The following is a 22,377-nucleotide window of genomic DNA, read 5'->3' on the forward strand; positions in this document are numbered from 1 at the left end:
CGCCAATTTTCAAATCTCTTAAATCCAGACTTTTCACAACTACCGTTTATGACTGGTCCGTGACTCAAATTTTCGCGCGAAATTCAAACTATGTTCAATTAGTCGTGCCAATCGGTCCTTTAAATTATCTCACTTGTTACAGTTCTTGCGAAGTTTTGAGATCCGGGGAGGAGATATGGGAAACTTTTTGACACATTTTATGAATTTTTATTTTTTGTCTTAACTAGTTTTTAAATTTTCAAACCTTTCATTTTTATCAAATGGTCTTGTCTTCATGCGCCGAGTGTGGTGAAGCGCTGAGTTATCTGGATGCTAATATCCTGCAGTGCGAGTCCTGTGATAGATCTTTCCATCGACACTGTTTCCATATAACCCCAAACCCTGACCCTGCGACCTTTCCCTGTCGTGCCTGCTCTTTTCAGTCTTCGTTTTTGGCCAACTCTCATCAGTCCTGTGGCGTTTTTTTGGAATCCCCTCCTTCCACTCAAATTAACTTTGCTTCTGCTGGTACTTTGCCTTTTATCGAAATCTCAGGCCGTAAGAGACTGGCATCACCTTACGAGCTTTTTCCATCGAAGACGTCGAGAGTGGAATCCCGGAGCGACTTCTGTGGTGCTGACCAATCGGCCGCCCTTCCCACTGTTTCTTCCTCCAGCACGGACCAAACCCACTTGCTTGATAGCATGGCATCTACCACTGGCGACAAACCACCAGCATGGTTTTCTGGCTTCGTGAATAATGAATTCACTGAATTTCGGAACGAGATCAGAGCCACCCAGACTTCCATTTTGACCAAAGTCAATCGTGTTGCCGACGAGGTGAAGAGCCTCAAGTCCGTGGTGGGTCTCAAGGATCGTTCCGAGCTCCTCATTCTAGGCCTACCGCAGGGGTTCCAGGGTTCACTGGAGGATGCCGCCGGGATGCTTTTTGAGGCGATTGGCTGCCCAAACGCTGGTGGTCGCATAGTGGCCACCAGAAGATGAACTGCCATTCGTTCTCGTCCAAATCCGACCGATACTACGTTCACTTTCGTCGTGCGTATCGACTCAACGGTGGTGCGTGATGTCATACTGGAGCGCTCGGGCAGGCTCGCTGGGAAGACGGTAAGGGACATTTTCAAGTGCGATCACGGAAACCCCGTCTTCATCCGCCAGCTGTTACCGCAGCCGATCCACAATCTCTTTGTAAAGGCGCTCGCGCGCAGTCGTGAGTTGAGTTTCGCGCACCCTTTCGTCTCGGGTATGGTCGTCCATATGCGGGAGAATACACGTTCCACCCCGATCCCAATCACGTCGGAGAGTGACCTTGACACCTGCACGCCTTTGCCTCCCGGTCAGCCTCCTGCCCAGGCCGCTCTGCGCTCTAGTGCTATGGCAGTGGCTGCCACTCCGATCGGCACTCGCAGACATGCTCCACTCAACCTTAACTTCGTGCCCCAGGTGGTCAAATCGCGACCTACTGCCTCCATCCCAAAAAACCCGGCTCCGCAATTTAGCAAAACGGACGGTTGTTTCAGCCCGACAGTGTCTGTCTTTCCGGCCCAGCTATCTCAAGCCATTCCATCTTCATCTCCTCCAGTTTCTGGTCCATGATGCCAACTAACCCGGGACCATACCCCGCCCTCTGCTTCCTTCGTTGTCGCCACATCAATATAAACAGACTAAATTCCCCCTGTCACTTTGCTCTTCTCGAAGCACAAGCCATTTCTACACATTTTGATGTCATAGCCATTACTGAAACTTTCCTCTCACCTGATATCTCTGACTCATACCTCTCTCTCCCCGATTTCAATTTTTTCAGGCTTGACCGAATTGGAAAGCAGGGTGGCGGTGTTGGCCTGTACGTCAGATCTCACCTTAAATTCAGTTTCCTAGCTACTTCAGATCCAGTTTTCGATAACACACCTGAATTCATCCTAGGTGAAATAAAGTCCGACAACACCAAGCTTTTGATGGCGGTGGTATACAGACGTCCCTCTGCTTGCTCTCCCACACACTTTTTCAACTGCTTGGCCACTTACCTCCCTCTGTACGGACATGTCATCATTACCGGTGATTTTAACTCAGACCTAGGTTCCAGCTCTCTGCCGGATGCTCGAGCTTTGAGATCTCTTGATGACCTGCACAACCTCCACTTCGTATCCACTGCTCCCACTCATCACTGTCTTGATACAAATCCCCCTTCCCATACTACTCTTAACCTCTTCATAGTGAAAGACCTAAATGCTATCCAGACATTTGGAAAGTCTGATACTCCTTTTATTGCTGGTCATGATTTCATCTCGCTCACCTATCGCTTCGCTACTAACAAGCATATCACCAGAGTCATTAGGTCCCGCAGTTTGAATCGGGTGGACGAAGCGGCCTTAAATGGGACCCTCAGGGGCCTTCTCTCGAACCTGGTCGACATTTCTTCAACACGATTGCAGCACTCTTTCGACCCGTCGATCGAAACCGACGTGCATCCCCTAGACAACTTGGTGCACTCTCTCACTGAAGTCCTCAGAAAATCCTTTGACAAGGTAGCCCCTCTTAGGTGCATCAGGTTGTCTTCTAGGCGTAAACCCTGGGTGATTCCGAGCATTCTTGCGCTTATGAAAAAGCTTGACGCTGCCTATAAACTGGCATCCTCCTCCCGCTCGGGCAGTGACGTCGCTGGGTATCGAAGACTACGCAACGATGTCTCAAATGTCCTCGACTCTGCAAAAAATTCTTGCATTTCAGGCAGACTGTATTCCGCAGCCACCAGCAAGGCCAGATGGAGAGAGTTACGAAACTTGGGAGTCACAAGGCGCGCTCTTCCATCCCCGTTTCAATTTTTTTCTCCAGCCGTACTTAACACCCACTTTGCCAACATAGTCAACTCGTCTCCTCCATTGACACGTGACTTTTTGGACGCCCTTTTAGCGAGTCCCCCAAGCGCTCCTCACGTCCACTCCCCATTCAATTTTCGTGAGGTCACTTGCCAGGAGGTCATGGATGCACTAAACTCGTCCACATCCAGAACATTCGGTCCTGATGGTTTGTCTGTCAAGATGCTTAAACTCGTCTCCTCTTCTTGTCTTCTTGTAGCGATCTTTTTTTTTATTTCTTTAATTGTTGTAGTATTGACGTTATATTGATTCTCATCCTTGATTCTCATGTTTGAAATGAAATCCATGCAAATTAAGTCACTATAATTTTCTAGCAGCACGTTTGTCAAAGCGATATGGTTTTATCTACACAATTCGAATTTTTGCGATCACTTGGACAACTATTGATCTTTTTGTTTGAAAATTCAAATCCTATATACTTCAAACCTTTTATAATCAAAGTTGAAACTAATTATGACTAAATTTTTCCACACAAAATGAGCAAAAGTCATTGAAAAAAAATTGCTTTCAAAAGTTTTAAATAGTGTACAATTGTACTTAAATAAAGAAAGTTCCCTTTACGTCTTTAACATACAGTGTTACTATTTATTAGTTTATTTATTGTTTATTGATTTTTAATACTTAATTATTTCAAAATTTCTTTGATTTGATATGTTCTAGTATGTGCGTAAGTCGGTGCCCACCTCGAAGCTTTCCAAATCAAGGAGGCGTTTGTTGGCCTTGCCATGAATCCTGCGAAACTTGTGCTGGTGCTGGTCAAGACTCATGTTTATCATGCGCACCAGCTCACTTAAGAGTTACAGATTTAGCAGTTTGTCTTCAGCAATGTCCAGAAGGTTATTATGAAAGTAAGTAATATGTTTAAAATATCATTAAAGTATGTTTAAAAAGCGAATTTGAAGGTAATAAGATTTATGTTTTACTATAATTAGTAATTATATTTGTTTTATTATTAAAGGTTCGGAAAATAGTACTTGTGTACCATGTGAGGCGAACTGTGCCAGTTGTACGGAGCAACCAAATCATTGTACTACTTGCGAACACCACTTAGTTCTCTACAATTACAAGTGTCACGCAGCCTGCCCTATTTATACTTTTGAAAGTCAAGATTACAACTGTCTGGACTGCCACACCAGCTGTGAAACATGCAATGGTACTGGATCTAATCAATGTATAGGCTGTCGTGCGGGTCTTTTTGCCTTTGCGGGCGAGTGTCGGCGCTTCTGTCCAAATGGTTATGCTGCAGATAAAAAACGACGCGAATGTTTAGCTTGTCCTCCGGGTTGTGCAAACTGCAGTACTTCTCAGGATTGTACCAGTTGCTATCCTGGCTGGAGTCTTACGAAAACAGCAAACTGTGCTCCTATATCGCGCTCTCGCTGCTCGAATTTTCAATTCTTTGACTCAGGACACTGCCGTCCATGCCATTCGAGCTGTGAGAGCTGTACAGGACCTACTGACAGATTTTGTTTATCCTGCCAGAGTCCTTTATTACTGCAAGGTCAACGCTGTGTTGTTCAATGCGACTCTGGATTCTTTTCGGAAATTAGTCCAACTACAAGACCTATTTGTCTACCTTGTTTGCATACCTGTAAGAGCTGTATCTCCCGACTTAACTGTACCTCATGCCAAGAGGGTCTTCAACTGCAAAGTGGAGAATGTCGATCAACTTGTGCTCATGGGTATTTCTTTTTACTTATTACAATATTTATGTATTCCTCTATTCATTTGATCTAACTTGTAATCGTATGTAATTGTATATTTCTACAATAATGATGACGCATTAAAAGTTGCTGTATAACAGAAATAGAATTAAATTGATATGTTATGTAAGATCTTTCTTGAAGATTTATGAGATCTTATAAGTGTTCGTGTGTATTGCGCTCCTTTGCAAAAGATACGTTCGCGTGATATATCTACCCCTTGAAAATAGTTTTCTAATAAGTTTTACATGAGCTAGGTAAGCTGTACTATTTGACACATTGAGAAATGATGTTTCACATTAGTAAAGTCAGATGAGATAATCAACCCCCCCTCCCCCCAAAGGTTTTACTAAAGGATTCTTGTAGGGCTCGATTAAAACTTTTCTGAATAAAATTTTAGATTGCTAGGTCCAAAAATGGTCCAAAATATATTTTTTTAATCATTCTGATTCTATAATAGTTAGCAAAAGCAGTTGGAAAGTAAAAATTTGGTTTTCAGAAGATCAATCAACCATAACTTTTTTAGATTTTTTGGCGCCAAATTCAAATTCCAAAAAAAGAAAACTAAAAATACTTACGGGCTGGAAAAAAATTGTTTTATTCACCTTGTGTTTCTTGATATACTTAAATTTTTTTTTTAATTTTTAATTGGTGGAACATTGAATAAAAAATTAATAATTATATTAAGTCATTTTTCCTATTTTTTCGATGATTTACTCGATTGCGTTTACCGTAAATCATTCTTTGTTTTATATTAGATCGAGATCATGTTTGCTGTAGTGATACGTATCATGATGTACAAACATTTAAACAGATAATGAGCATGGGCTGAATCTCTTATGCAATTATGTATACTCAATAAAATGTTAAGTAAATAGATATTATTTTCATACTTTTTGCCATAAGAATTAGTGTATTACGGTAGAAGATTCATCATTACTGTAACCGTCCAGTCTGATTTGTCTCCTATTTTCCTCTGCAAAACGGCAACCCGTCACACACGAGACTATTAAAGAAAAGCGGTAATTGAGCGTAGGCGCTTTTCACACGTATATGCAAATGTGTTAGGGCAACTCTGCGAAAACATTACCATATAAGGAGCGTGACGTCACGACCGTGGGAAAATTTATTGTTTACAACAGAAAATCGTCAATTATGAAATTTTTTAAACGAACAAAAGTATTTCTTAGTTAAATTTGATGCGCTGATCCTGAATTTCGTGTTGTTATAACTCTCAAGTCGATATTTGTTAGTCAAATCTAATCTACAAGTTAATATTGTTAGTTATTTTGCAATAAACAACGATATTGTTATTTCGAGCATGCGATTACAATCTCGACGTATTGAAACAGAAAAGCAAGAATTTGACACTTTGATAACTAATTACTCACTAAGTTATCAATAAATAAACCATTTATAATTTTTTTAAACAATTAAAATAACACTGTTAGATAGCAAATCGATCATACGTATCTGTAAAATTGATGATTATGATTGTCACTAATTTGCTGATTTTTAAATCGCTAAAAAAGAAATTTACAAATCTGTTTTTTAATTATTATTCAAAATTAGAGAGCAACCTTAATCATTTTTTATTTGAATAACATTCTTCTAACCACAAGCGATTTTTTCATGTAAAAATTTTCCATAATTTTATTGTAAAAGTGGCGTAATTTGATTATTAAATTGTATAACTCATAACTTTGAAAGACGATTTTTCCTCGAGATGGAATTTATGTTAAAAAATTCATCATTTCAAATTTAATTTTTTAAATCGTAGAACTGCAAATTCGATCGAGCCATTTTGCGATAAAACATGTACAAAATTTGCGTCAATGATAAAAATAGCGTTGTAGGGGCTACCAAGCGTAGAAAGGAGCCCATTTCGCATGTATAAATTCGCTCGTCGCTGCGGCAAGAGGACTCATTTTCCTACCTTGCTTAGCAGCGCGAGCACTGTTGTAGAAATAAAGCCTCAGCTATTTCCTAAGACGAATTTATTGTTCAGTGGTTAGCCTGTTAAACTCCTTTCCTACAGATCTCTAAGCGCTCAACTCATGAGACTATCTCTCTCATGAGAAAAAAGCAGCCTTAGATATCTTCCCACCTAAAATACGAAGTGTGTTCAAAAAATAACGAGAATTTTCGTTTTATGAAAAAAATATTTATTTATTCATCTACATTAATGTTGTCTCCTTCAAAGTAGTCCCCTTCGGATACAATACACTTATGCCAACGCTTTTTCTAATCCTCGAAACACTTTTGAAACTCGATCTTTGTAATAGCTTTTAGCTCTTTCAGCGATTCGCTTTTAATGTCATCTATGCTTGTAAAACGACGGCCTTTTAATGTTCTCTTTATTTTTGGAAATAGAAAAAAGTCACATGGAGCCATATCTGGCGAATATGGAGGCTGAGGCATCGTTACAGTTTCGTTTTTGGCCAAAAAATTCACGAACAAGCAATGAAGTGTGAGCAGGCGCATTATCGTGGTGCAAAAGCCATGAATTGTTTTGCCACAAATCCGGGCGTTTTTTTCGGATTGCTTCACGCAAACGACGTTGAACTTATAGGTAGTACTGCTTATTGATTGTTTGACCTTGTGGCAAGAATTCATAATGCACTATGCCATTAAAATCGAAGAACACAGTGAGCATAACCTTCACATTCGACCGCATTTATCGAGCCTTTTTCGGTCTTGGCGATCCAGAATGCCTCCACTGGGACGATTGAGCCTTAGTTTCGACATCATATCCGTAAACCCATGTTTCATCACCTGTTATAACACGTTTTAGTAGTTCTGCATCGTTATTGACTTCATTTAGCGACTCCTGAGCAACTTCCATTCGCCGCTGTTTTTGTTCGAAATTCAACAATTTTGGAACGAATTTTGCTGCCACACGTTTCATACCCAAAACATTCGAAAAAATTTGATGGCATGAGCCAACTGATATGCCAACATCATCAGCGACTTCTCTGATTGTGATTCGGCGATCGTTCATAACCATTTCTTTCACTTTTTTCACATTTTCATCGATTGTCGACGTGCTTGGGCGTCCGGGTCGTTCGTCATCTTCAACGTTTTCGTGGCCATCTTGGAAACGCTTATACCACTCATAAATCCTTGCTTTACTCATAGCAGACTCACTATATGCCTTTGTTAACATTTGACAAACTTTACTACACTTTATTTCATTTTTTACGCAAAATTTAATACAAATTCTTTGATCCATTTTTTTTCACAAACGAAAATCGCCGAGCTCGAAAAACATGTCTAACGTTAGCGGCTGCCACTTAAAAAGTAAGCAATGAATATTGCTGAAAATTTTATCGTACTTCACGGGCATGTGTACCAACATAATAAAAAAAAATTTTATACAAGCGGACTCTCCAAACCCGCGAAATTTAAAAATTCTCGTTACTTTTTGAACACACCTCGTATATTTGCTGTTGAGAGATTAAATTGAGCAGTGATCGCGGCGCTGTCGGGCCTCTCCCCGATAGATGCGATTGCTCTCAATTGCATTTCGAAACAACTCATGGAGTTGGTAAGCCTCGTGGTTTGCCACTCGAAAGATTTTCTTTCATTACTTAGATTACGCGCGTGTCAACTTCTTGCTTTTCTCGGAGACGTATTTGCGAATTCAATATAAAGAGTCCGAACTATTGTTTTCATAACGCGAGATATATTCAAACGTTACATTACAATCATGTTATAACGATACCAGAAGATTATTATCTTTCATTTATTAATTTTCAAAACGAATAGTAGAAAATGCTTGTATAAAATATTATGATTGAATGCTTCGATTACCAAATCTTACGCCATTAGGATAAGATATAATCAATAAAAATACTACGTTTATCTTACGTCATTAAGATAAGATATAATCAATAAAAATGCTATTTCATATTTATTTTAAAATGTAATATATGATATATAAGCTCAATAATGTTAATTTTGTTCAGGGTAAAATGAAAATAACTTACTAGAGTACATGTTCAAAACGCAATTTATTAATGATAATAAAAAAATTAGTCCTCATCGCTATCATCATTTATAACGGAAATGATTTCTTTATCTTCGAAGATTTTGGTTAATTTTTCAGCGTTTCTTATAATTTTTGACAAATATCGTGCATGGGATAAAAAGTAAATTACAGCAGCTACCTGTGAGCAACAACCAATGGTTTTCATCCTATTTGAACATTCGTAGTAATACCTTATGATTCTACCAGATCCTATTGAAACAGGTTGGTATTTGATGTAACAATTATTGTTTTTTGCATTTATATGACGACATTAAACTTGCAGTTTGTGTGTACGTTGTGATTCCTTCAGATAATCAACATTCAGCACATCGTTCTCAGCAATCAATTAGCTAGATAGAAAATCGCTTATTCTAATTAAGTCCTGGTGAAAGAAATTTTCAAATCATTTTCTGTAATTTCTGGAAAATCAAAAATATCTTATGAAGTAAGTCTTGTAAATTTTGTTTTCTGTCTACTCCATCTTTCAGTTAGTGATTCCAGTTCAAGCTGTTATCCATGTCTTTTTTACTATTTATAAGAATAATTACTTTTTTATTACTAGATATACTGTGACGAAAGTGCAGCTTGTCATCAATTAATCTTGGGCGGGAAAAAGAGGCAATATCGTTCTATGTAATCGAGAAAGAATCAGGGAAGAGAAGGGGAAAATAAAAGGGTTAAACTCATTAATTCCTGAAATCTATAATTCTATATTCTATGAATTTATTTAACGTACTGTACAAATAAAAGCCAAGACAATCGGTGGGCACGTTGCTTGGCGTGATATCGCCACAGTACCGACGCAAATACCGGCAACGGAGGACCATCGCAATAGTTTGTGGGTGGATGCCTTACTATCACGACATCATCATACGGCCGAGGATGACCGTTACGTCTGAGAGAAAAAAGAGGGAACTCTAGAAGGGCACATGACCTTAACTTTGTTGCTGGACTTATCGGTGAGCGGGAAACGGCAGACCACTTTCCCTTAATAGCGCGTCGTCGCCTTTCCGGTGAGCAACTTCTTCCGGAACTTCCTTTTTTTCTTCTCTGCGAGGAGGGCTGAATGTTGCGTATTGCGTATCACCTTCTTCAGGTTCCTTTTCTCAGCTAATGCTCTTCTTCCCTCTAGTTTTAACTCAACTGACTTTCTCTCGAACTCAATTGATTCTCTGGAACCCAAATCACTGACTCTCTTCCGCTCTCTCTCTCTCACTTGTTCGCTACTAACAATCATATCACCTTCGCTACTAACAATCATATCACCAGAGTCATTAGGTCCCGCAGTTTGAATCGGGTGGACGAAGCGGCCTTAAATGGGACCCTCAGGGGCCTTCTCTCGAACCTGGTCGACATTTCTTCAACACGACTGCAGCACTCTTTCGACCCGTCGATCGAAGCCGACGTGCATCCCCTTGACAACTTGGTGCACTCTCTCACTGAAGTCCTCATAAAATCCTTTAACGAGGTAGCCCCTCTCAGGTGCATCAAGTTGTCTTTTAGGCGTAAACCCTGGGTGACTCCGAGCATTCTTGCGCTTATGAAAAAGCGTGACGCTGCCTATAAACTGGCATCCTCCTCCCGTTCGGGCAGTGACGTCGCTGGGTATCGAAGACTACGCAACGATGTCTCAAATGCCCTCGACTCTGCAAAAAATTCTTGCATTTCAGGCAGACTGTATTCCGCAGCCACCAGCAAGGCCAGATGGAGAGACTTACGAAACTTGGGAATCACAAGGCGCGCTCTTCCATCCCCGTTTCAATTTTTTTCTCCAGCCGTACTTAACACCCACTTTGCCAACATAGTCAACTCGTCCCCTCCATTGACACGTGACTTTTTGGACGCCCTTTTAGCGAGTCCCCCAAGCGCTCCTCACGTCCACTCCCCATTCAATTTTCGTGAGGTCACTTGCCAAGAGGTCATGGATGCACTAAACTCGTCCACATCCAAAACATTTGGTCCTGATGTTTGTCTGTCAAGATGCTTAAACTCGTCTCCTCTTCTTGTCTCTCATCTCTCACGCATCTTGTCAACAAATCATTACTGTGCGGCGTCTTCCCTACCTCCTGGAAACGGCCTCTCATCACCCCTCTTGCCAAAGTACCTTCGCCCGCTCTTTTATCGGACATCAGACCGATAGCAAGGTTATCTGAGGTATCAAAGGTGCTTGAGAGGCTCGTTCATTTACAACTCTCGTCTTACCTGGACCGCCACAAGCTCCACGGCAGGCGGGTTTTGTGCGGTTTCACAGCACCCAGACAGCTCTCCTGGGTGTCTTGGACGACGTCCGCAGGGCTATTGAGGAGCGTAAAGTTACAATCCTCGTCCTGCTGGATTTCTCCAGGGCTTTCGACGTTATCCCCCATGGTCGTCTGATGGTCAAGCTCAGGGACCTATGCCTGTCTGACACTGTCCTGGGATGGTTCTTCAGCTATCTGACTGACAGGTTTCAGGCTGTTATGGGGGAGGATGGCAGGGTGTTGGATTGGCTCAGGGTTGCTACTGGAGTACCGCAGGGTAGTATTCTGGGAGCATTGCTATTTGCAATCTTTATCTCGGACCTGCCCTCTGTTCTTTCCTTCATGAACTATATGCTATATGTCGACGACACGTAGGTCTATCTCCACTGTCATCCTAGCAGCCTTGCGGAGGCTTTGGGGAGGGTGCAGCTTGATGTGCAGGCTATAGCGGATTGGGCACTAGGAAACGGTATCTCCCTGAACCTCACCAAGACCAAGGTCATGATACTAGGCAGCGAACAGTACGTTATGGCTATCAACTTGAATGACATCGTGAAGATCACCATCAACGAGGTTCCACTCGACTATGTTACTAGTGCTCGTAATCTGGGCGTGACACTTACTCCCACGTTAAACTGGTCCGAATATGTGAGAAGCGTGACGAGGAGGGCATACAGCTGTCTGGCTTCACTTCGTTTCCACAGGAAATCTCTCTCGACTACCCTCAGAAAAGTTCTTGTCGAGCAACTCGTTTTCCCACATTTCGATTACCTCTCAGTGGTTTGTATTCAGCTTGATGGAGAGCGCTCGTCTAAGCTTCAAGTTGCACAAAACGCCTGCGTACGCTTCGTAATAGGATGGATCTCTTTTATACCTTCTCTATCCTTAAACAGCCACATTACGCACCATAGACTAGCCCTGGGCTGGCTATCCCTCACCCCAAATAGGTATAGAGCCCTTGCCGTTCTGGTCTACTCTGTTGTGTCCAGAAAATCGCAGCACTACCTGGCTAAAAACCTGTCTGTCCTGCTCGATGGTGTTATTATCCGGCGCTCGGGTCGCCACCCGCCGTCGGCGTTTGAATACAAGGCCCCTCGAACTGAGGCATGGAACCATTCCTTTGCTATCGTTGCTCAGAGAATACTCAACTCACTGAGCGTGACCCTGTTCTCCACCGATCGGATCCCTAACTTCAGGGATTGGACCCGTGATCTATTCTTAAACTACGAGGCTAGAGCATGGATTGAGAGGGCGTCTCGCGAGAAGTTAATGCCGGTACCGGCACTGTCCGATTATACTCGCATACCAAACAGGGTCTGGTAATATTTTTATTATTTTTTACTACTTTTAGTATTTTGTTGTTGTTACTATTTTTATTGTTTTCTATTACCTTTATTGTCTTTATTATCTTAGTATTATTTTTCATTTTTTATTATTGTTAACTTTGTCGTTTTATCTGATAACTCATTTATATTGTTCTTTATATATTTTATTTTACTATATTTCCATATTTTATTCTATTTTTATTTTTACATATATACTCTTAGTGTTTACTGTTAATGCCATTGGAAACTCGCTGCTCACCATATATACTATTCACACAGTTTCACGTAATTCATCTTCTTCAAATAGTTAAATGCGTCACTTTTCATCCTTGCATCTCCTCTTTTGTCATGTTTAAATTTTGTTATTATTTTGTTATGTACATTTTCCAAACTGCCAGACGGGGTTTCACCTCATTGGCGCAATAAACGAACTAATCTAATCTAATCTAATCTCTCTCTCTTCCTCTTTGTCCCCAATACTCTTCGCATCTTCACTTAACCTAATTTTACGGCGGTACGCGACGTTGCTAATCGGTGATTCACCCGCCATGAACCATTGTCCAATATCGGCATTCGGTCCCTTATCTCTCTCTCTCTTTCTTGCTCGTTGTCGCCCTCGCTAGCTTATCTCTCGGCTCGTTATTACTGGCCGTTGAAAGAAAACAAACCGCATTAGTTACACTCTTGAAATGTGCCCAACGTTGGTTACTTACCCAGCTTAGAGTAGAGGAAGCGGAGGGAGCGGTGCAGGACAAAACGTCATCGCCTGCCTCCGTCATAATACGAATCTCTTTCCAAACTGATTAATAAGAAAGCAAGTAATGCGACCGTATGTTCCTCCATGTAAAAGCTGTTTTTGTTGATCCGTCAATGCAGGCATGAGTCTCTTATACCCCATTTCAATTATTTTAGGAATAATATCTCTAAAACCTCCATCTATAAGAACCTTATCACCTCGTCTCAAAAGAGTGACAAAACTTTCAGGATCATTAAGAATTCCTTTAATTATTTTGGCATCATTTTCATTCGCATAATAAGGCCCTAATATGTCTACTATATATCCATTTGTTGTTCAAATAGTAAACGATTCGCTTAATGGAGCTTTCTTTTGACCTGATTAAGACTTACGTTGTTATTTGTTATTTATACTCTTTTCATGTTTGAGATACGTACCATCACATACTAATGCCAGTCGGATCACATTGTGTAATATTTTTGCGAGTGAGATTGTGTGATTTTCAATTAAGTACTGTCTATTTGACGCTTTTATTCCGAAACAAGTTCGTAGCATTTCTCTCTCAAATGTCTGTAATACTGAAGCTGAGATATCTAAAACTTTCTGAGGATGTTCTAAATCAAGTACCGAAGGAACAATGTTGTTGGAGTTGCCTGTTCGCTGTTTATGGCGAAATACAATAATGGCTTGAGTAACTTTTTGAGATTCTGAATTTCGAAGAGATGTCATTATTTCGCGTAATACAAAAAGATTTTCCTAAATCAAGTCCATGAAAGTGATAAGGCGTTTTTCAGGAAACGAAATATCTTCAACTCTATCCGTAAATTTCTTATGAATATTTATTCTGAGCTTTTGTAACAAAGTAGAGACGTTTGAAAATATGATACTGCTATAATGATAATATGTAATATTATCCATATCCTCTTCATAGAATAAGATGCTCTTTACAACATTGGTTACCGGCAGGAATGAAAATATTTCTCGTCTGAAAACTTGCGATTGGGCTTCGAATAATACTGTGACAAGATTACTATATGTTTTGCACACACAGCAATATTTGTGTTTAGCAGCACATCGTGGTATAACTAAATTCACTTTTTCTTCCTCTATTACCTCTTTTTCAGCAAATACTATAGGAGGATCTCCAGAATCAGTTTGTTGAGATGAGCTTGCTGAAGAAAATTCATATGGTTGACTAGAACATTGAGATTCAGCGATTTCAGACACATTTGCCTTAACTGGCTCAACGGCTTTCGTTAAACTACTTTTCATAAATGAAATAACTGGGTGGCAATTTTTACACATACAGTCTCCTATTTTAGCATCGATGTTGAAACATCGTTTTATGTCATGAATCATAGTTCGTGATTTGATAAATCTTTTGTATCCACTTTCTTTTAGTTCATTCGAGTTACACTTTATGCAATTTTTATATTGCTGTGTGGTATTTGTTATGGAAGACATAGGGAGCCTGAAATGAAATAGAAATTATTAATATCAAATATGTTGAGAGAAGTAATAGCAAATAAAAAGAATAATGTTACTTTATCATTGGTAAAAAAACTAGTTTCTCTAATAAAATAAACTTATTGCATAAATAAAATATGGTATAATATATACCAAGAGATTTTCGATTCCCGGTCAAGGCACATGGAGATTTTTTCGAGAAAGAAAATTCCCGTTATAAAATCATCAAAGTCTTGATTTTGTTATCTTTAAGCCAAGAATAATCTAGTTGAATCGTTAAGTTTCCTTACCAAAATCATACATAAATAAATCAATTTCATACCGAAGGTAAGTCTTCCGGAGGGTAAATTCACTCTGACATTCTCTTGATCAAATACTACAACCAGATAATTTAGTAAATATTTAGCCGACTTTATAAAGTATAAAAATATTCTCATAGTATAACGTTTAATTACGGAGTTATAGCATATCACTTGACAAAAAATTGAATTAATAAATAAATAAATCGAAATACGTTTTTTCCATTCATTTTGATAAATATCTCATCAAAAGAAGTCTTATTGAAATCCACATGCCGCTTCAAATTAAAATTCATATCAATAATTCATACAGCATAGGGATATGCACATATAAATAAATAAGTATTTCAAAGTCTAATAAATTCATCATTTTTATAATAACAAAGTATTTATCAAAATTAATTAATTGCCAGTTCATAAAAATATTCGCATTATAGATAATTTCTTATTGTTTTCGAAAAAAAAATTAGATATAAATTCATATAGCTTTCCATATTAATTTCATGGAGTAATAAATTTTTAATAAAATTCACTCATGAAAGGGTTTGAAATATAAAAAGACCGAAAGAAGAACGTAAAGTCTTTGCGAAATTTTATAAAAATGTAACACAAATCTTAAGCCCACACCGAAACACGAAAACATATATATACGCTGTCTTTTTAATAATCACTATTTTTATCACTTTATTCAAACAAATATTTGAGTAAAACCTTATAAAGTCAGCAAAAACTTTGAAAAAACATTAAGTCAAAAAAATACTTGAAAACATTTAATGTTCTTGACCGGTCGATTACTGGAGCTATTTGAAATCGTTCGAGCTTTCTATTATTTATTATATTTGATAAAATGTTAATTTACTTAGCAGATGTAACAAAAGTATTATTAATTGAAATTAATGAGCAATTAATAAGAATTTTATAATGTATAATAAAAGTAGAAATGGCACATCACTCTCTTTACAAAATGTATGGAATAAAAATGTTAGAAATACTTACACATTTAATAAATGGAGGAGAGAAAGAAAAAATAAAATCTTTCAATATCTATTATATTAATACCAGAATTATAATCATCTACAAAAGTAATTACTATTGCATCCCTACACGTTTATAGAACAAACATTTAACCTGTAAAGAAAAATTGTTTTATTTAGTAGAGGGAGTTAGTACCTGATTTAGTTATGGTTTTTTCGTAATTTTGACCTTGGAATTCGATTCAGCGGTGAAAAATCCCCCAGAAAACTATTTTCACACTCCTTTACTATAGAAAGTTTACTTTCGCAACTAGAAGGATAGTTTACCTTTATTTTAGGGTTGATTTATGGTTCTTTCGTAATTTTTGACTTATGACATCAAATTCGTAATCAGTATGCTCAAAAACCCCAGAATTAACCTATTTTACAGACTAACTTAAGAAATTATTTTGAGTAACTATAGTGGTTATCCCGCCCTCTGAAGGTTAAAAACAATCACTTATATTCAAGACTAACTTTTAATTTTTACTGCAGGAAATATAGTCTTACAAGGAAGGGTTCCCAGGTGTACCTCACCGATTTTGATGATATTGTAATATGTTATAGTACTAAGAAAATATTAGATGCGTATTTTCTTTTCAGTGCTAACTTACTCATTTTAGGGGTGAAAATCACCCCTAAAGTTCATCCTTAAAAACAGTTTTTTTTCAATATCTCAAAAACTATTTGGAATTTCTGAATAAAATTAATGTCAAAAAATTTCTTATAAAAGTACGCTTCTTCAAAAATAGTTTTTATACTAAAGGGTTGCATTTCCTATTTTTGTGTATTTTTTAAATTATTCTTTTTTACAAATTTGATTAAATTAGCTAGTTTTGGTTAGAAATTGCACTGATAATGAGAAAATAAAAATTAAATTTGACGTGTTTCAGAATTTTTGTAGAAAAGATTTTTTCAGGGGTGTTTTACTTCTACAAACCACCCCTGACAAACCATAAGGAGACTCATTCACCTAACCTTGGAAATATCGAGTTTAGTCGCTTCTTTTTTTAAAAAAAAAAATTTAATTTTGTATCACAAGCCAACTAATCAACCTAACCATCTACCATCTAACCCACCTAACCTCGAAAAATCACCCCTACCAAACTACAAGCAGGCTAACGCACCTAACCTTGGAAACTTCGAGTTAAGTCGCTTACTTTTTTTCGAAAAAATTAGATTTCTCACGAGAAGCCAGTACACCCACCTAACTATTTACCCCAAATCCACGAATTACAAATCGATAACCCTAATCCTACAAACCTTAAATCCACAACCCTAATCCCATAACAAAAGTCAACTAACCTCGAAACCAAGCAATCCAAAAACTACGAACCATATACGCCCAAATCATTAAACTCGTTAACCCCCAAACCCCTAACCCACATACCCCAAACTTACAAATCGACAAACTTCAAACCTACAAACCTCAAAAATCCATAAACCCCATAATCCACAAACTCCAAAACCCACAAACCTTAAAATCGACAAACTCCGAATCGAAAAACCATTAAACTAAAAATCAACCAAATTACAAATTAGGTGGGTACAGTGGGTTTACGGTTCAAGATTTTATGAATTAGAGGTTTGTGGGTTTGGGGATTGTGGATGTGGAGTTTGTCGGTTTGTGGTTTGTGAGTTTATAACTTGTAGGTTTAGGAACTTAGGGGTTTGAGATTTGTGGGTTAATGAGTAGTGATATGTGGTATATGAGTTTAAGATTCGTGACTTTAGGGTTTACGAGTAGGGATTTATAGGTTTCGGGGTTTGTAGGTGCAATAGTCTGTATGTTTGTGAGTTTGTAAGTTTGAGAGCTTATATATTCAGAGATTTTTAGGTTTAGAAGTCTGTAGGTTTAGAGGTATGTTAGTTTGTTTGGCTGTAGATTTGGAAATATGGCTTGAGGGTCTGTAGGTGCAATGATCTATAGATTCGAGGATGTATAGATTCATAATTGTGTATGTTTTAGGGTCTATAGCTTTGGGATGTAAAGTTTGTTGTTTGAGAGTGAGAATTAAATAGGGATAGATTGTTCGACTTGTTTCATATATGAAAATGTTGATAAACTCCGTTTTTAGCACGTTTTTTACAATTGCGCAGAACCCATTACATGTATGTTAACTAGTTTAAATAAATGTTGTGATATAATAGAATCAATTCATTCAGTTCATTGTTACTGCTCTGAAAAACGGCGGCTAACTACGCATCATATTGCTCGTTCTCTCTCTCTTTCTCTCTCTCTAGCTCCTTCTCTCTCTCCCTCTCCTATTCGGACTTAGCTTACTGCTGAAATTCATAGACATAGTTATTATCTTAATATTATAAAGGAGAGAGAGACATAATGAGGAGAGACAGCTCACTTGTTATAATATATATCACTATGGGAAACATGATCTCGATGTAATATAGAACAAGGATTTGCAGTAGACGCAATCAAGTAAATCATCGAAAAAATAGGAAAAAGGATCTAAAATCATTATTAACCCATTAAGGACGGGACGGAAACTTTTTCGTGTCCAACTTCAAGCTACCACCAAGCCAATAATTTAATTGCAAAAAAATTCGCGAACCACTGTTTCCTATGTTTTAGAGTATGTTCTTTCCGATTATGACACTTAATTTTTTCTAAAATGAGTTTTTTCATGTACAATTTGAAGATTAAAAAAAAAGCACTGATTTTTTGGAAAAAAAAATTTTTGTGATCGAAATTTGTTTGCCTTTCGATTTTTTTATGGGCTTCAAATTCATAAAAAAGGTATCCATGATACCTTAACTAAAAAATATCGGCCCTATGAAAACCCAAATATATATATTTTTTAATAAATTTGCGTAAATAAACAAAAATTTCATTCACTAACTTCACCGATTTTTATCTCGAAAACTATCGACTTTCATGAAAAGTTTATAAGAACAAAAATGCTTAGAATCAGTCAAGGAACACGTCTGAATTTTTTCAGATTTTTGGGGACCATTTTTGGTTTTTTCGAAAATGGCAATTTATATCCTTCTTTCAGATCGAAAAAGTGGACGTGGCCTATATTATTAAGATTGATACAATCATCAATTACTAATGCGTCAATTCTTCGAAATTTAGTTCATGATGATAAAGTAGGAACAAAATCGATCGCCTTGGAAATTGCAAAATCCTATCTAGCTAAATCAAAGAAGCACGAAAGCGTACATGTTGCAAAGAAAGGATATTGTCAAAATTTTGAGAAATGTAACGCAAGGACACAAAAAATGTGCAAAAACTGTGAAATTTACTTGTGTTCGTCCTGCTTCCTTACTTTTCACACGTCATGAACAAAACAAAAGAAAATTAAAAGAAAATGAACAAGAAAAACATAAAAAATGAGTCAGAGTTCAAAAATGGCCATTTTCGAAAAAACCAAAAATGGTCCCCAAAAATCTGAAAAAATCCAGACGTGTTCCTTGACTGATTCTAAGCATTTTTTGTTCTTATAAACTTTTCATGAAAGTCGATAGTTTTCGAAAAAAAAATTATCTAAGTTTGAAAAAGCGTTCTTTAGCCGGCTAATAACACTACCGTTGCCCAGCTCTTACCACGGGGAGGTAAACGCACAATCAAGAGCCTCGTTTTTTTTGTGTTTTTTTTGTTTTAAAATTTTTTGTTTGTTTTTAATTTATGTTTTTTTTGTTCTTTTTTGTTTATTTTTTATGTTTTTCTTGTTCATTTTCTTTTAATTTTCTTTTGTTTTGTTCATGACGTGTGAAAAGTAAGAAAGCAGGACGAACACAAGTAAATTTCACAGTTTTTGCACATTTTTTGTGTCCTTGCGTTACATTTCTCAAAATTTTGACAATATCCTTTCTTTACAACATGTACGCTTCCGTGCTTCTTTGATTTAGCTAGATAGGATTTTGCAATTTCCAAGGCGATCGATTTTGTTCCTACTTTATCATCATGAACTAAATTTCGAAGAATTGACGCATTAGTAATTGATGATTGTATCAATCTTAATAATATAGGCCACGTCCACTTTTTCGATCTGAAAGAAGGATATAAATTGCCATTTTCGAAAAAACCAAAAATGGTCCCCAAAAATGTAAAAAAATTCAGACGTGTTCCTTGACTGATTCTAAGCATTTTTTTTTCTTATAAACTTTTCATGAAAGTCGATAGTTTTCGAGATAAAAATCGGTGAAGTTAGTGAATGAAATTTTTGTTTATTTACGCAAATTTATTAAAAAATATATATATTTGGGTTTTCGTAGGGCTGATATTTTTTAGTTAACGTATCATGGACACCTTTTTTATGAATTTTAAGCCCATAAAAAAATCGAAAGGCAAACAAATTTCGATCACAAAAATTTTTTTTTCCAAAAAATCAGTGCTTTTTTTTAATCTTCAAATTGTACATGAAAAAACTCATTTTAGAAAAAATTAAGTGTCATAATCGGAAAGAATATACTCCAAAACATAGGAAACAGTGGTTCGCGAATTTTTTTGCAATTAAATTATTGGCTTGGTGGTAGCTTGAAGTTGGACACGAAAAAGTGTCCGTCCCGTCCTTAATGGGTTAATTTGTTTTTCAATGTTCCACCAATTAAAAATTTCTACAAAAATTTGAGATAATCAAGGAATACAAGGCGAATAAAATAAATTTTTTCCAGCCCATCGGTATTTTGTTTTCTTTTTTTGGAATTTCGAAAATTAACTGTTCTAAAAATTTGAATTCGGCGTTAAAAAATCTAAAAAAATTCTGGTTGATAGATATTTTGAAAAAAAATTTTTTGCTTTTAACTGGTTCCGCTAGTTTTCATAAAATTAGAGTGATTTAAAAAAAACGTTTTAGATCATTTTGACCACCCTGACCCTGCGTACCTAGTAGCCTGAACTTTTAGTTAGAAGAGTTTTTAATTGTGCATACAAGAGGCTATCTTCCCATCTGTAAAACCCTTGGGAGGGGGGTACTTTTTTTCCGACTAGAGAGGCCATTTGGTCATGAAAATGCAAAGGACGCTTTACGCCAACAACATCCTCCTTACTAATTTATACGTACACTGATCATTTTCAAATTACCGCTAGCCACGCCGTTTGTAATAAAAAGGGGACGCATCGCACGCCATCTAGGTAGTCAATTTGGGCCCGCCACTCTGTGTGCAGTAAGTAAGAGGATGTGTCGCGTACTATCTAGGTAGCCAAATAGCGCGCCGCTTTCGTCACTCTGCGAATGATAGTTAACGCCTACCTTTACATTGGACCCCCGCATAGGGCCAAGGAGAAGGAGCAATCTCTTCCTACTTTTCTGTGGATATTGCTGCTACTAAAAATTTATAATACATATAAATTTTTTTTCACCAAACGTTACTTTATTTAAAGACTTTTTCAAACATCGTTACAAGGTACAGGCATGCTCTAGCTTCTATTTATTTAAACTAGCAAGATTGATGTTGCTTATTAATACTTGCATGGTATATTATCATTTAATGATTTATTCCTTAAATATGATTTCCTTTTTAGAGTGAACGTCTTTCGTTCGAGCGAGCATTCAGATACGTTAAATAAAATTGTAACATAAATTTGACCAACTACAACTTCATCTCTACACTCATACGCACGCGACACTTACGCTATGCAGCTATTAGCTAAGCACTTAAAAATCTACATGAAGCATAGCTACCGGAAAAAATTAAGTTACTTAAAAACCGTCATATCTTAATTATTGATGCTGTAACAGGCTGCCGTTTAGTATATAATACCTCTGGAACGTATCTATATAATTACTAAACGACGCCTAGTTATCTATGTGCTCAAAGCACATCAACCTACCTTGTCTTGGAGTGCGCCTGCGCAGAGTCTCTTCACTATTCCGAGTTGGGTTCCCCCAACTCGCCGCTTGACGGCGCTGTCGCCCTTGCTTAGTGGCGCTCGCGCGGCCGCTGCTAGAAACTCCGTTGACGATTCCCGCCTACCGGTATCCGCGTGATCCGTGCTACGCTACCGGCGAATTCGAATCGAATGTAAACAAATATAGACGCGACCTCCGGACAAAGGAAAGACACAAGAACGACTACTTGATTTAAAGATGACGATTAACTGATTTATTCAACAAAATCAAATACACGGGGGATCTGCCGAGAGTCTTGCGCACGCTTGCGCGAATGACAATACACGCCGTATGAGAGAGAGAGAGAAAACCGCGGTCACCGCGAACTAGCCGCTCGCACGTAACAATTAATTTCCTCGCGCACGCTGCGCGGGATCGCACGCTATTAACAATAATAAAAAGGGGAAGGTGCACCTTCCGCGAGAACGATGAGGATACGGTGGCCAACCGTATCCGAACAACAAACTGCTGAAACGCCGCTTCGTTGCTCGCCGCACCGCCGCGATTACTGTTGCTGCTGTTGTTGTTGCTGCTGTCGCTGCTACTGCTGTTGCCGCTATTACTGCTGCTACTATTGCTGCTGCTGCTGCACCCAGCACACCGCACCAAAGTTCGCACCTTTGACCTCGCACCACCACACGAAAACTTACAACGGCTTGGGAACAGGTTAGCTGTACGATACAGGCGGACTGAGTGACACAGTCATACTGCCTGTTGAACGCTCCCCTCCCGGTCATTGCCCCTACGCGCCCTCTCTCTCTCGCGAACCAATCGCGGCTTTTCTCGATCAGCCGCTCATTAACCTCGCGCGAGTCGAACGATTTTCGCTAATCGTTGCAG

General features: G+C 38.1%; 1 protein-coding gene across 5 annotated transcripts in view; it reads left to right on the top strand.

Moving 5' to 3' along the window:
- Nucleotides 1–22,377, top strand: part of LOC131670719 (furin-like protease 2) — a 1,261,737-nt gene that overhangs the window by 839,364 nt on the left and 399,996 nt on the right. For all 5 annotated transcript variants that reach the window (XM_058946572.1, XM_058946583.1, XM_058946600.1 and 2 more), the window contains 2 exons: nucleotides 3,533–3,720; nucleotides 3,831–4,554. In XM_058946572.1, coding sequence (XP_058802555.1) covers nucleotides 3,533–3,720; nucleotides 3,831–4,554 — 912 coding nt within the window. The remainder of the gene's footprint in view (nucleotides 1–3,532; nucleotides 3,721–3,830; nucleotides 4,555–22,377) is intronic.

This window comes from Phymastichus coffea, unplaced genomic scaffold (genome assembly GCF_024137745.1).
Source record: "Phymastichus coffea isolate CEN01 unplaced genomic scaffold, Cenicafe_Pcof_1.1 PCOF00009, whole genome shotgun sequence".
NCBI classification, from domain to species: Eukaryota; Metazoa; Arthropoda; class Insecta; order Hymenoptera; family Eulophidae; genus Phymastichus; species Phymastichus coffea.